Source organism: Rhincodon typus, chromosome 20 (genome assembly GCF_021869965.1).
Source record: "Rhincodon typus isolate 14 chromosome 20, sRhiTyp1.1, whole genome shotgun sequence".
Lineage (NCBI taxonomy): Eukaryota > Metazoa > Chordata > Chondrichthyes > Orectolobiformes > Rhincodontidae > Rhincodon > Rhincodon typus.
In genome coordinates, this window is record NC_063351.1 from 1,045,813 (window position 1) to 1,060,769 (window position 14,957).

Genomic DNA, 14,957 nt, shown 5'->3' on the forward strand with positions numbered 1-14,957 from the left:
TTTAGAGATTACCATCAGATTCTCAAGAAAATGATGAAAGCATTTTGTCATGAAGGTTAATTTGATTAGGGCAAAGGTCCAAAAGTCTATGGTCATGAGATAAGAGGTCCATTGTATGTTTTTCTAATAGGAAGATGAATTCACTGTGTTAGATCATGTGCCCCTGGAGAGATGTGCAGGAGTGTGCAAAGTAGACAGGAGTATTTAAAAACTTCACAGGCAAAGATGAAAGAACTGGCAAATAAAGACGCAGGCATCAGAACTTTTCAAACAGAGATGCAGAGTTAAACGTAGAAACATAGAAAATAGGAGCAGGAGTAGGTCATTCAACACGATGTGTCTGCTATGCCATTCAACCTGCTCATGGCTGATCATCCAACCCAGTACCTTGTCCTGTTTTCAATCTATACCCTTTTATCCCTTTAGCCCTACATTTAGAACTACGTTAACTCCTTGAAAACATTCAAAGTCTTGGCCTCAACTGCTTTCTGTGATAGAGAATTCCACAGACTCACCACTCTCTGGGTGAAGAAATTTCTCCTCAACTCAGTCCTAAACAGTCTACCCTGTATTCTTAGACAGTGACCTGTTAATATTGTTAATGTTACAGGAGGAAAATCTGAAGGCAAGATTCATTGGTCTGTATAAGGTAGTTAAGAAGGCCAGTAAAGTGAATGATCTGATGGACAGTCTAGATCACAGGAAGAAAAATCAATTATACCATGTTAATATGTTGAAATAATATCATTGTAGAGAACAAGGAGCAAATAGGTCAGATGTAGGATTAGCCGAGGATGACAGATACAGTGAGAGTGAGGTAGGAGAAGACAGACAATTCACAAATTGAACATCTTACTGTCCAATTAACCAATACTTCAAGCAAAATCATTGGGAGGATCTAATAAGGTTGTTTATGGAATTCAGGGAAATCTGTTGAGATAAATTACATCATCCAAGTGAATACACAATTAAGTACACAAGTTATTTCTTTCATTAGTCTTTCGAAAGTAGCTGAACTATTTATAAACTTGAATGATATGACTTGACATTAATATAACCCACTTGACATAGCCAAAGTGGATATCTTCTTAGCTCTGGATGTCAATGTTACTTGTCAATGTACCCATAATAAACCAACCTTAGTAAGGAATGATACACTGTAAACCCTATTGATACAGCATTCTAACTGAGGGATTGGGTGTGAATTTGTTTTTGCCACTATTTATTTTGCAGAATCCAGTTGACTCCTCAGGTTTAGGTACTAGTATCTGAGGGGTTATCACATTTTATCCTTTGTTCTTAGACCTTTGGCCAACATGAGTTTTTTCATCTGTCCTACTTTTTAAAAAAATGTTTGCCAAGACGTGTTTTGTTGTGTGAGCATGTCTGTGCGTGGAATTAAGGGGATGTAATTTTAATTCTTGTTTATAGCTTAGTTATTGAGCAGAATTTAATATTTGCTTACAGAATAAGCTTTATTCGCAGCTGACAGGTAATATTCAATTCAATTAAAAAGACTGGTGGATGTTTCTTTTATCCTGGAGATCATTATGACAAGAAAAGTAATGAGCTATTTTAGTAACTGAATCAACACATTTACATTAATGGTGCGACTGTTGGAACAGTGGGGTTTGATTATAAGCAGATTCTTTTCCTTACAATCATAACACAAGAGTCAACCCCTGTAGAATAGATTACCAACACTGAGTCAACCCCTGCAGGAATAGATTATCAACAGAGTCAATCTATCCAGGGTATAGATTACTAACAGACCCAATCCCCACAGTGAACAGATTAACAACAATTTTAACACCCCCCAACACTCATGAAATACATTACCAACACAGGACCACCCCCCCACCCCCACCCACTGCCAGGGAATAGATTAACAACAGATTCAATCCCCCACAAAATAGATGACTGCACAGGGTCAATCACTTTGGGAATAGATCACCAACAGAGTCAATTCTATCTGGAAATGTATAGTCAGAATCAGTCCCAATGGAAAACATTAACAAACACAGTTAATTGGTTCAGAAGTAGATTACCAACAAACATTCAATCCGCCCTGGAATAGAGAGTAATTCACCCATGGAGTAACACTTTGAGTTATTCTAATGGAATAACAGAGACAGCGACCTCTAGTACATATTACCAACTCAATCTCTCCATATTCTCTGGAATCAATTCCCACATTAGGTCAATTTTCCCTAATAAGATTAACAGCTCAGAGATCAATTTTATCAGAATAGATTACCATCCCAGAGTCAATCCTCGCTGGAATGGATTACCAACAGAGACAATGAACCCTGGGATAGATTACCAACACAAAGGTCCAATCCTCTCTGGAATAGAATTCTACTTACAATAACATGACCCCAGAAATAAGACCATAAGAAATAGGAACAGGAGTAGGTCCATGAGGCTGCTCCACCATTCAATAGTATCACAGCTGATCTGACATTCGTCATGTCCACTTTCCTCCTTTTTCCCCATAACCTGTCACTACCCTACTGATCAAGAATCTAACTCATTCTTAAATAGACACAAGGAGTGGCAAGGAGTTCCAAAGACTCTTAACCCTCTGAGAGAAGAAATTCTTCCTCATCTCAGTCTTAAATTGGTGTCCCTTTATTCTGAAACTATGCCATCTAGTCCTAGACTTTCCCATGAGGGGAAACATCCTCTCAGCATTTACCCTATCAAGCTCTTTAAGAATCCTTCAATGAGATCGTCTCTCATTCCTCTAAACTCCAGTGAGTAGAGTCTCAAAGTGATTAACCTTTGCTCATAAGACAATCCTCCATATCAGGGATCATCTGAGTGAACCTTCTCTGAACTGCTCCAATGAAATTATATCTTTCCCTAAATAAGAGGACCAAAACTGCTCAGTTCTCCCAATGCAGTAAGACTTTCCTAATCTTATATTCCAATCCCCTTGGAATAAGGGCCCAACATTCCATTAGCCTTCATGATTACTTGCTGTACCTGGGTGCTAGCTTTCTGTGCTTCATGCACAACTACCCAGTAGTGATTGGACCCAGGTAGATCTTATTGACTATGAGATCCTTGATTAGGGCTGATAATCTGTTCCAATCAGGGAGCCCTGAATGACAGATATAAACAGGAGATTCAGAGAGTCTCCTGACTCGAGGACTGGCTTGAAGCTGGCTAGCCACAGCAGGTGTACTGTGCACATGCAAATAAAGGGTGACTTGGTGACAGGATACCGGCCTCTGCACAGTTACTTCAGTGCAATGGAAAAAGGCAAGACGTACCTGAAGAACATTCTTTCGCAACTGTTGTCTTTGAGTTGCAGTAAGCATTTCTGGCATCATGCCTTTACTTGGGACGCTTGACTCATTCGATCCTGCTGTCGAAGATTGGGCCCAGTATGTGGAAAGAATGCAATATTTTTTTCCAGGCAAATGACATTTTGGCAGATGAAAAGCAATGAGTAATCCTTCTGATTGCTTGCAAACCTGCAGCATTTTTGGTTATTAGGGTTATTAGGGTCTTCCCCAGAGGCACCAGACACTAAAACCTTCCAGGAGTTGATGGGTATGGTTAAGGAATATTACGACCTCAAACCTCTTCTAAATCTGAAACACTATTGGTTTTATTTGGCTCTTCAAGAACCAGGGGAATCTGTATCTGGATTTTTGATGATGTTAAAACAACTGGCATAGTAATGGACCACAAATCCCTGCTAGGGCTTCTTAAAGGAGATAAGGCAATGCCACCCATAGCTCCTGGTTGAATTCAGCAGTGGGCCCTTATTCTCAGTGCTTACAAGGAAGCCAAGTTACAAATGTGGATGCGTTGAGCCACCTATCTGATTATAGGACCACCCGTCATGCAATAACAGGGATAGCTCCAGTGGAGTTGCTGATGGAGACAAGCCTCTGCACCAGATTTAACCAGATATTCATGGATCTGGGAGGTGGGGGAGGAGGGTGAGACAGCAGCAGGAACGCCAATGCCAGATACATGCCTCCTCTAAGCGAGAGAGACAATTTACTTTGGGGGACGACGTGTGGTACCAGAACCATGGAATTGGCTCTGCATGGATAAGAGGCATGGTCGACGCAAGGTCAGGTCCTGTAACATATAAAGTTTGGGTAGGTGAGGTGGTTCTGAACAAAACTGTGGATCACCTGATAGCTACTACCTTGCAAACGGGGCAGAAGCAAAACATACCTGGCCCCTCAGAACTGCCAGAAGGCCTGTCAGAAACTGTGGGTTCTCCCTCTCCATCCAGTATCGAGGAAACCTCAGAGTTCAGCCTCGATAATATTACCACCTGAAGAAGAGGAGGAAACCTTCCTGACATGCTCCAGACGCAAGAAATGGGCTACGCTCCAGTACATGCTGCTTGTGTCTGAGTCTGAGTCAGAGGAACTGGACCTGGGGTAAAAACGTCCCAGGAGAATTTACAAGAGAAAGACCAGGCCTACATCCCCCGACTTAGTTGGGGAGGATGTAGTGATCAGAACCAAGTGGATCACATTGACTGAGTTCCCTGATTGGTGTTGTTAACCTGGGCCAATCAGGAAGCCCTGGCTGACAGATATAAACAGGGGATACGGAGTGTCTCCTGACTTTAGTGAATGACTTTGAGCTGGCTGGTCACAGCCAGTGTACTGTGTACCTATATATAAGGGGAGACCTGGTGATGGGATACTGGCATCTGTGCAAGTATTTTATACCCCAAGTCCCTTTTTGCAGTTTTTTCTTGTTTTTTGTAATACTCTGTTCTTTTGTTGTCCCTCCCAAAATGAACAACTTCACAATTTCCTATATTACTCCATTCTTCCACCATTTTGCCAACTTTCTTAGTTTATCAATATCTCTCTGCAAACCATTTGTGTCCCTTGCGCAACTTGCCTGTCCGTCGATTTTTGTGCCCTATGCAAATTTGGCTACAAACAGTCATTTCTTTCCTCCAAGTCATTAAATACATGTTGTAAATAGTTGCGGTCCCAGAACAGATCTCTGTGGAACCCTACTAGTTACAGGTTGCCAACATAGAAAATAGCCCCATATCCCCATTTGCTGTTTCCTGACCATTAGCCAATTCTCTATCCACATCAATATACTCACTCCAACACAACGGGCTCTTATCTTATGACTTAACCCTTTGTGAGGTATCTTGCCAAATGCCTTCTGGACATCCAAATGCAACACATCTAATGGTTCCTGGTTGAGACTTCCTTAAAAAACTCTAATAAATTAGTCAGACATGATTTCATTTTCACGAACCCATGCTGACTCTGCTTGATTAGTTTATGGTTTTCTAAATATTATTACTTTCTTAAAAATTAATTCTAATACCTTTCCAACAGTAACGTTCGATTAATCAGCCTATAGCTACCCACTTTCTGCCGCCTTCCCGTTTTGAATAGGAGTGTCACATTGGCAGCTTTTCAATCATCTGGGATTTCTCCAGATAATAGGACTTTTAAGAAGTTACAACCAGTGTATCCATTATCTCAGTAGTTACTTTTTTCACAATCCTAGGATGCAAGCTATCAGGGCCAGGAGACTTAACTGCCTTTAGGTCCATTATTTTATCTAATATATCTCTTTAGTGATGGTGATGGTAGTTAGCTCATCCCCTGTATTCTTTAGTGTTAAAGGGATATTCGAAGTATCTTCCCCCATGAAGACTGATGCAAAATATCTGTTTGTCTCCTCTGCCACATTCTTGTTCCCCATAAGTGTCTTCCCACATTCATTTTCTGTGGGGACGATGGCCACTTTGACTTCTCTCTTCCTGTTTATATATTTAAAGAAGCTCCTCTTGTCAGTTTTTATACTCTTTGCTAATTTGCCTCATAGTTTATGTTCTCTCTCTTTATTATCTTTTAGTGCTTCTTTGCTGGATTCAAATTTATCCCAGTCTTCGGGGGATATCATTGACTTTTGCCTCCTTATATGCTTTTTCTTTCAATTTAGTACTCTCCTTAATTTGCTTGGATAGCTATGCTTGGTTTATCCCTCTCGGAGAATTTTTCCTTCTTACTAGGATGTACTTCTGCTGAGAGTTGAAAATTACCTCCTTAAATGACCACCATTGCTTTCTTATTGTCATGCCTGTTAATCTATCCACCCGTTCACTTTTTCCTCATTTCATTGAAATTCCCTTTAAGTTAAACGCAGTTGTTTCACATCCAAGTTTCCCACTCTCAAACTGAATATTAAATTCTGTCATGTTATGATCACTACTTCCTAGGGGATCTTTTACTCCAAGGTTATTTATTAAACTTGCCTCATTACCTATAACCAAATGTGTGAGAGCTTGTTCCCTGTTTGGCTGTATGACATGGGAAACTATCCCTAATGTAGTCTATGAATTTGTTGTTGTAGCTACCCTTCCAGTTCTATTAACACCATCAAGATGAAGATTAAAGTTACGATAATTATTGCTCTATTCTTTTTACATGCTTCTACTATATGTTGATTTATAGCCTTTTACAGTGTGGCTCCTGTTTGGGGGTGTGTACACTACTCCTATCAATATCTTTATTCCCTTGCTACTTTTTGTCTTCACTCAAATGGACTCTACACTATCGAAGCCTGGATCAACTCTCACAACTGTCCTCATTTCATCTCTTATTAAACAATGCTACCTGACCACATTTTACTTCCATCCTGTTTTTACTAAAAGGTCAAATATCCCTGAATGCTAAGTTCCCAGTTTTGATCTCCTTGTAATCACATCTCCATAATGACTATGCGATCACATCCATTTCTCTCAAATTGTGCCGTCAGTTTGTCTACCTTATTCCGAATGCTTCATGTGTTAAGATACAAAGACTTTAAGCTTGTTCTATTACTATATTTCCCTACACTTTGATGGTTCTTTGGTGCAACTTGACATTCACACATTCTGTCCCTTCCTTTTATTTTCTGGTAACGATCAGCCCCGTCACTAATCTGCACTCCTGTCTTCTCCGTTACCTCTGATTTTCTAAGCTTCAGTGCAAGTGAACCCACCCCTCCCACCATCCCCATCATTCCTTCAACTCCTTAACTTAAAGCCCTATCCACAGCTCCAGTATGTGATTTACCAGGACTCGGGTCCCAGCTTGATTCAGATGGAGCCTGTCCCAAAGGAATAGCTCCCTCTTTCCCTAGTACTGGTACCAATGTCCCATGAACTTAAACCTGTTTCTCCCTCACCAATAATTGAGCCATACCTCTTTAATCTTGTTGACCCTGTGCTAATTAGCTCAGGTAGATTTTTTTTTTGGTTCTGCCTCTTAATTTAGCTTCTAGCTGTTCATATTCCCTCAGCAGAAACTCTTTCCAATTTCTACCTCTATCATTGGTGCCTACGTGAACCATAACTGGATTGTTCCCCTCCCACATCCAAGTTCCTCTGCAGCTCAGATGAGGTATCCTAAACTCAGGGACCAGGCAGGCGACACATTCTTTGAGACTCTCGATCCTGGCCACAGAGATCAGTGTCTATTCTGCTGAATATACCACCCCGATTAGAACTACATTTCTCTTTTCTCCTCACTCTTGAATGGTTCTCCATATCATGGTGCTATGGTTAGTTTGCTCATCCTCCATACAGCCGCCACTCTTGTCCACACAGCGAGCAAGAATGTCATGCCTGTTAGACAAGCTCAGGGGCTGAGACTCCTTTAGCACTACCTCCTGGATCCCTCTACCTGCCTCGCTTGTAGTCACACCCTCCAGTCCCTAACCACTGACCGAGTTCGAGGTGGTTAATCCAAGGAGTGTGACTGCCTCCTGAAACACAGCATCCAGGTAACTCTCCGCCTCCCTGATGTGTAACAGTGTTCAAAGATCAGGCTCCAGCTCATCATCTCTGAGCCAGAGTTTCTCAAGCAACCAACAACTTGCTACAGATGTAGCCACCACAAACCACAATGGGGTCCACCAGCTCCTATATCATGCAGAACAATATATTGCCTGGCCCTGCATCTCTATTTTCCAGCACTTGGACCATAGCCTTCGTATGCCTTGGCATTGCCAGTACGCATCTGAATACTCTTTAACCATTATGAGGGTTTCTGCCTTTATCACTCTTACAGATTCCCACCACCCTCTGGATTAAAAAACTTTTTCTCAGTTCTCCTCTAAATATTCTACCCCTTCCCTTAAATCTATGTCCCAAGTCAATGATCCCTTCATCCTTGTCTATCCTACCTATACCCCTCATAATTTTATATATCTCAATTTCCTCTGCTCTAAGGAAAACAACCCCAGTCTGTCCAATATCGGGTGGCACAGTGGCTCAGTGGTTAGCTCTGCTGCCTCACAGCGCCAGGGACCCGGGTTCGATTCCATCCTCGGGCGACTGTCTGCGTGGGTTTCCTCTGGGTGCTCTGGTTTCCTCCCACAGTCCAAAGATGTGCAGGCTAGGTGGATTGGCCATGCTAAATTGCCTGTAGTGTTCAGGGATGTGTACGTTAGGTGGGTTACAGGGGGATGGGTCTGGGTGGGATGCTCCAAGGGTCGGTGTGGACTTGCTGGGTCGAAGGGCCTGTTTCCACACTGTAGGGATTCTATGTTCTATGACCTCTTCATAATTGGAACTCTCGAGCCCAGTCAACATCCTGGTAAATTTACAGCTTTACAAAACTTTGGTTAGGCCACAGATAGAATACAGTGTGCAGTTCTGGTCACCACACATCAGAAGGATGTGATTGCTCTGAAGTAGGTGCAGGGGAGATTCACCAGGATGTTGCCTGGGATGCAATGTCTCAGCAATGAGGAGATACTGGATAGGCTGGGGTTTGTTTTCCCTGGAGCAGAGGAGGCTGAGGGGGATCTGATTGAGGTATATTACGAGAGGCATAGATGGGGTAAATCGTCAGAATCTCTTCTTCATGGCAGACATGTATATGATCATACATTTAAGATGAGGAATAAGTGGTTTAGAGGAGATCTGAGAATTTTTTTTCACACAGAGGATGGTAGAGATATGGAACGTGCTCCTAAGAGTGTGGTAGTGTGGTGAAGGCAGGTACTCTCGCTACATTAAGAAGCATCTGGATGAGTACTTAAGATGGCATGGCTTAGCAGACAAAGACCAAGTGCAAGTAAATGGGATTAGTGTAATTTGGTATTTGTTGGTCGGTGTAGACATGGTGGCCTGAAGGGCCTGTTTTACCCTGTATGCATCTCTCTATGATTCTCAATTTCCTCTGCGTCCTTTCCAGTCTTATCATTTAACTCCTATCATGTGGATTCCAGAACTTCACACAATACTCAAGCTGTGGCCTAACTACTGTTTTATACAGTTTCAGCATAATCTCCCTGCTCTTAAACTCAATGCTTTGAGTGATAAAGGGCCGATATACCATATGCTTTGTTAACCACTTTATCCAACTGTCCTGATACCTTAAGGGAACAGACATGCACACCAAGTTTCCTCTTATCGTCGGTGCTTCCCAGGGTCCTACAGTTTTTATTGTGTATTCCTTTGCCTTGTTTGTCCTGCCCAAGTGCATCACCTCATATTTAACCTTCCTACACTCAAGTCTAAATCATTTATCTAAATCACAAACAGCAAGGACCACCCAACAATGACCCTATGGAACTCCACTGGATGCAGACTTCCAGCCGTAAAAACACCCCCCATTCACCACCACACTCTGCTACCTGCTACTCAGTCAATTCTGGATCCAATTTGCCAATTCTTGCTGCCCTGTCCACTCTCTCCCCGTACCCCATTCACGGTCTAAAACCCCCACCACTACCCGCCCTCTCCATTCTCCTTTCCCACCCCCTCTCCTGTCCCCACCCAGCTGACCACATTCTCTCCCCCCAACTTCTACTCTCTCTCCCCAACTGCTGGAAATGCATCAGTTCAAGTGGCCAGCTCACCACCACTTTCTCCAGGGCAATTAGAGATGGGCAATAAATGCTGGCCTAGCAAGGAACACCCATATCCCATGAGTGAATTAAAAATTAAAGAATTCAAAGAATAAGGATGTAAACTTGCTATCACATTCAGTAACAACCATGGCAGTGAGTTTAATTGAATGAATGAACCCCATTGGTCTGTAGATGCTTGTAACCATTTATCACGGTATATGCCCACCTCTCTGATTCAAATTGATGACGAATGATTTTCTTTATTTTGCTACAAACCTTTCGTTTTGCATTCAGGTGCTCACTATATCTCTCTGTTGAGTCTCCGGGTATTTCGCTGGCCCACAGTGTTTTCCCCACCTTTGTATAGGCGACTCCCATCACCATCAATGGTAAGAGGTATGTCAGTACAATCACCACAAGTTGATATCTGGAAGACACAAAGATCAGTAATACAATCTGTGCATTTTCAAAAAATATTCAAAGAAATTTGAAAAAAGGAACAGGTTTTGCTCAATTCAACATGAAAATATTATTCGAGAGGAATTTGAATTTTGAAAAATCCAAAATATAAAGCTAGTCTCAGTAACAGTTATTAAACTCCAGAGGTTAAAGGACTGAGTCTAGACATATACCTTTCTAACTATAGGCCAGTGAGTTTAACATCTGTTATTGGGAAATTATTTGTCTATTATAAAGGATGTAATCACAGTATATTTAGAAATGTATGATATGATCAAGTAGAGTTGAAGTGACTTTATGAAGGGGAAGTAATGCCTGATCAATTTACTAGATTAAACAAAGAACTGTGGATGCTGGAGATCTGAAACAAAAACAGAAATTACTGGCAAAACCCAGCAGGTCTGGCAGTGTCTATGGGAAGAAAGTACAGTTAATGTTTTGTGTCTGTTAGCTCCAACAGAACTGTTAGATACTCTGCAACCTCCCGCCCCTACACTTTTCTCTGACTCCATCCTTTCTCCCGACGCTAACTCTTGTTGGATGTTTACTATCCATTCAGACCTTCTGCTCTCTGATGCTGAATGTTCTATACTCAGCAAAGGGCTGTGTTTTATCCCTCTGTGCCCCCGCGTCAATGAATTTCAGGCTGGACTTGATGTTGAACTCTTCTTGTATCGCCCTCACCTCCGTGCCCATTTCTGTGGGCAGGAGTTATCCCCCCAACATCAAAGGGACGCCTTCACTTGCCTTCAACACTCTCCTGTGACAGTATTGTGCCTTTAAGAGAGATCTGTTGTGTGCTATTTCTCTTGCAGACAGGTGGTATCACAGTGGAGCTGAATGTCTGCTTCAGAAGCAGTCGGTAAACAGCTTTGCACTCCTTGTGTGATTTTTTTTTTAATTATACAAAAGAAGCATGAGTGGGTGCTGTAAGGCCCACACAGACTCAGGGTTTTAGTTTTGCTTTCAGTTGGGGTTTGGAGTTGGCTGTTGAAGCTGATAGATACAGCTCTCTCTCTCTCGGTCTCTCTCTGCTGCTTCAGCTAAAAGCTAGAGATCTCTTTCTGCAGTTAGATTCTTCTGGTGTTCCTTTCTGCTGTACTGGAAGAGACATAGCATGAGAGAAAAATCTGGTTTTGCTGAATTTGCCTTTGCCAAGGGTGTGTTTATGGAATGCTGCAATATTGGAACAGTTGATAATTAGTTGTTAAATAAGTTGTTTCATTAAGTATTTCAATAGAGTCAAAGTTATGCCCTTTTTTTATTTGTTTGTGTTTTAACTGTGTTGTAAGAATAAAGTGTGTTTTGCTTAAAGCCTAATAGTAAACAAATCAAATTACTTCTGGAATATTGCGCCTTACACTTGCCTTTGAAAAAGATACAAGTTAGGGTCTAGGCTATCTCCTTGAAATGTTGAGGGTGATTTCTGGTCCATAACCCTCCCTCCACCTGGGAAAGTGTTAGAATCAATTATCAAGGAAGCAATATCAGGAAATTTGGAAAGTCAAAATGCTATCCATCAGAGTTAGCATGGTTTTATGAAGGGCAAATCATGTTTGACTAATTTACTGGAGTTTTTCGAAGATGTAACAAACAAAGTGGATAATGGGGGGATCCTGTAGATGTAATATATCTGGACTTCTGGAAGGCATTTGGTAAGGTGACACACAAAAGGTTAATTCACAATGTTGGATCATATGGGATTAGGGGTAATTTATTAGCTTGGATAGGTGCCTGGCTGATGGGTGGGAGACAGACAGTCAGGATAAATGGGTTTTTTTCTAGATGGCAAGAAGTAATAAGTGGGGTGCCACGGGGCTCGGTCCTTAGACCCCAGCTATTTACAATCAACATTAACGACTTGGATACAGGGATAGAAGGCTCTATAGCCAAATTTGCGGATGACACAAAAATAGGCCAGACAGTAAATTGCAATGAGGAAATAAGAACCTTTCAAATGGATATAGATAGGTTAGGAGAGTGGGCCAAAATGTGGCAGAAGGAGTTTAAGGTGGATAAGTGTGAGGTCATGCATTTTTGTCAGAAAAATGGGAAGGTGACCTATTATCTAAATGGGGAGAGACTTCGACTTGCTCTGGTGCAGAGGGATCTGGGTGTCCTCATTCATGAGTAACAGAAAAGTAGTATGCAGGTACAGCAGATAATAAAGAAAGTGAATGGAATGTTGGCTTTTATAGCAAAAGGAATAGAATATAAAGGTAAGGAAGTATGTTTCAACTATACAAGGCATTGGTGACATCACACCTGGAGTATTGTGCACAGTTTTGGTCTTCTTATTTGAGGAAAGATGTGGTGGCATTGGAGGCAGTTCAGAGGAGGTTTGCTAGATTGATCCCAGAGATGAGGGGTTTGTCGTATGAAGAGAGATTGAACAGTTTAGGCCTATACTCTCTGGAATTTAGAAGATTGAGGGGAGATCAAATTAAGGTATTCAAGATGATAAAAGGTATAGATAAAATAGACATGGAGCGAATGCTTCCTCTCGTGGGCATTCTAGAACAAGGGGTCATAGTCTTAGGATGAGGGATAGCAAATTTAAAACAGAGTTGAGGAAAAACTACTTCTCCCAAAGGGTTGTGAATCTATGGAATTTGCTACTCCGAAGTGGTGGATGCTGAGAGAGTCAGTAAATTTAAGGAGGAGTTAGATAGATTTTTAATTGGTAATGAGTTGAAGGTAAGAAAATGGGGATGAGGAGCATACCAAACATGATCAAATGGCAGAGCAGAGTTCAAAGGGGCGATTGGCCTAATTCAGCCACTATATCTTATGAACTTATGATCCCTCCCTCTGACTTTTTATCCACATTTGACTTATTTGTTGAGAACTGTCGATGTGACATCAATCATCTTAATTTCTCTGCCCCCTCACCCACTCAAACCTATCTCCCTCTGACTGACTGCACTCCATGCTCTCAGGTCCAATTGAGGAGGCTGAGCGTCAGTTCCCAGAAACCTGCTGCTACCTCCCCTGGACACGACCCCATCATAGAAACCAGGCTTTTGAGTCCACAACTGTCATCAACTTCATCTCATCTGGGGATCTCCCCATGACAGCCTCCCAGCTCATAGACCCCCAAACCTGTACCACCCGCTTCTATCTTCTCCCTAAGATCCATGAACAGGACTACTGTTTCTGCCTGTTTCTGCCCCACGGAACTTATTTCTTCTTATTTTGATTCAATTGTTTTCTCCCCATTGTCCAGTCCCTCCTCACTTACATTGGCAATTTTTCTGATGCTTTACGTTAGTTTCAAAATTTCCAGTTGGTGGGCTGTAGCCACCTCCTCTTTACTAAAGATGTGCAATCCCTTTACACGACCATCACCCCATCAGGATAGTCTCCGGGCTGTCCGTTTCTTCCTGGAAAAAAGCCTGAGCCATCCCCATCCATCAATCAGCCTCCACCACCTGGCTGAGCTGTCAACACTTTTAACAATTTCTCCTTTAACTCCTCCCACTTTCTTCAGTTCAGAGGAATGGCTGTGGGTACCCGCATGGGTCCCTGTTATGCCTGTCTCTTTGTGGGATACATGGAACATTCCTTGTTTCAGTCCTGTTCCAGCCCCCACCCATAACTCTTTCTCCGGTAATATCAATGACATCATCAGTGCTGCTTCCCTCTCGGAACTGGAAAAACTTATCAATTTTGCTTCCGATTTCCACCCCACTCTCACCTTCATGTGGTCAATTTCTGACTCATCCTTTCCCTTTGTCAACATCTCTGTTTCCATTTCTGGGGATAGACTGATATCTGCTACAAAGCCACTGCTTCCCAGTGCTACCTTGACTATACATCCTCTCACCCTACTGCTGGTATGGACTCCATCCCATTCCTGCAATTCCTCCATCTCCATCACATCTGTTCCAATGAGCTTCGACAAGGAGACCTCCAAAGTGTCTACTTTCTTTCTCAAACAAGGATTTACCACCCTTCGTAGTTGACCGGGACCACGGCTATGTCTGACCCATCTCCCACACTTCAGCCGTCACCCCCTCTCTCCCCTCCCACAACAGCGATAGAGTCCACCTGGTCCCTACTTTCCACCCTACCAGGTTCCCCATCCGGAGGATTGTAAGTTGGCATTTCTGCTACCTCTAGCGAGATGCCACCACCACACATATTCCCCTCCCCTCCCTTGTCAGACTTCATTGGGGCCATTCACCCTGGGACACCCTAGTCCACTCCTCCTCTACTCCCAACACCACCCCCACCCCCAACAGCCTCACAGCACCTTCTCCTGCAATCACAGATGGTGTAACACCTGCCTGTTTACTTCCTCCCTCCTCACCATCCAAAGCCCCAGACACACCTTCCAGGTGAAGCAATGATTTTACCTGCATTTCACTCATTCTAATCTACTGTATTCACTGCTCACAATGTGATCTCATCTACAAAACATAGACTGGGCAACTGCGCAGCAGAACAGTTATGTTCTGTCTGTAAAAATGACCAAGGGCTTCCAGTCACCTGTCATTTCAACACTCCACCATGTTCCCTGGCTAATATGTTGCAGGGCTGTTCCAGCAAGCAATCCCAAAGAACAGCAGAGATAGCAGGAACTGCAGATGCTGGAGAATCTGAGATAACAAGGTGCAGAGCTGGATGAACACAGCAGG

At 42.5% G+C, this 14,957-nt stretch overlaps 1 protein-coding gene across 1 annotated transcript in view; it reads right to left on the reverse strand.

The window, feature by feature from the left end:
* tacr2 (tachykinin receptor 2) overlaps positions 1–14,957 on the reverse strand; it is an 89,962-nt gene that overhangs the window by 35,270 nt on the left and 39,735 nt on the right. Inside the window, exon 3 of the mRNA XM_048608930.1 lies at positions 10,135–10,285. Within this exon, the coding sequence (XP_048464887.1) occupies positions 10,135–10,285 (151 nt within the window). The remainder of the gene's footprint in view (positions 1–10,134; positions 10,286–14,957) is intronic.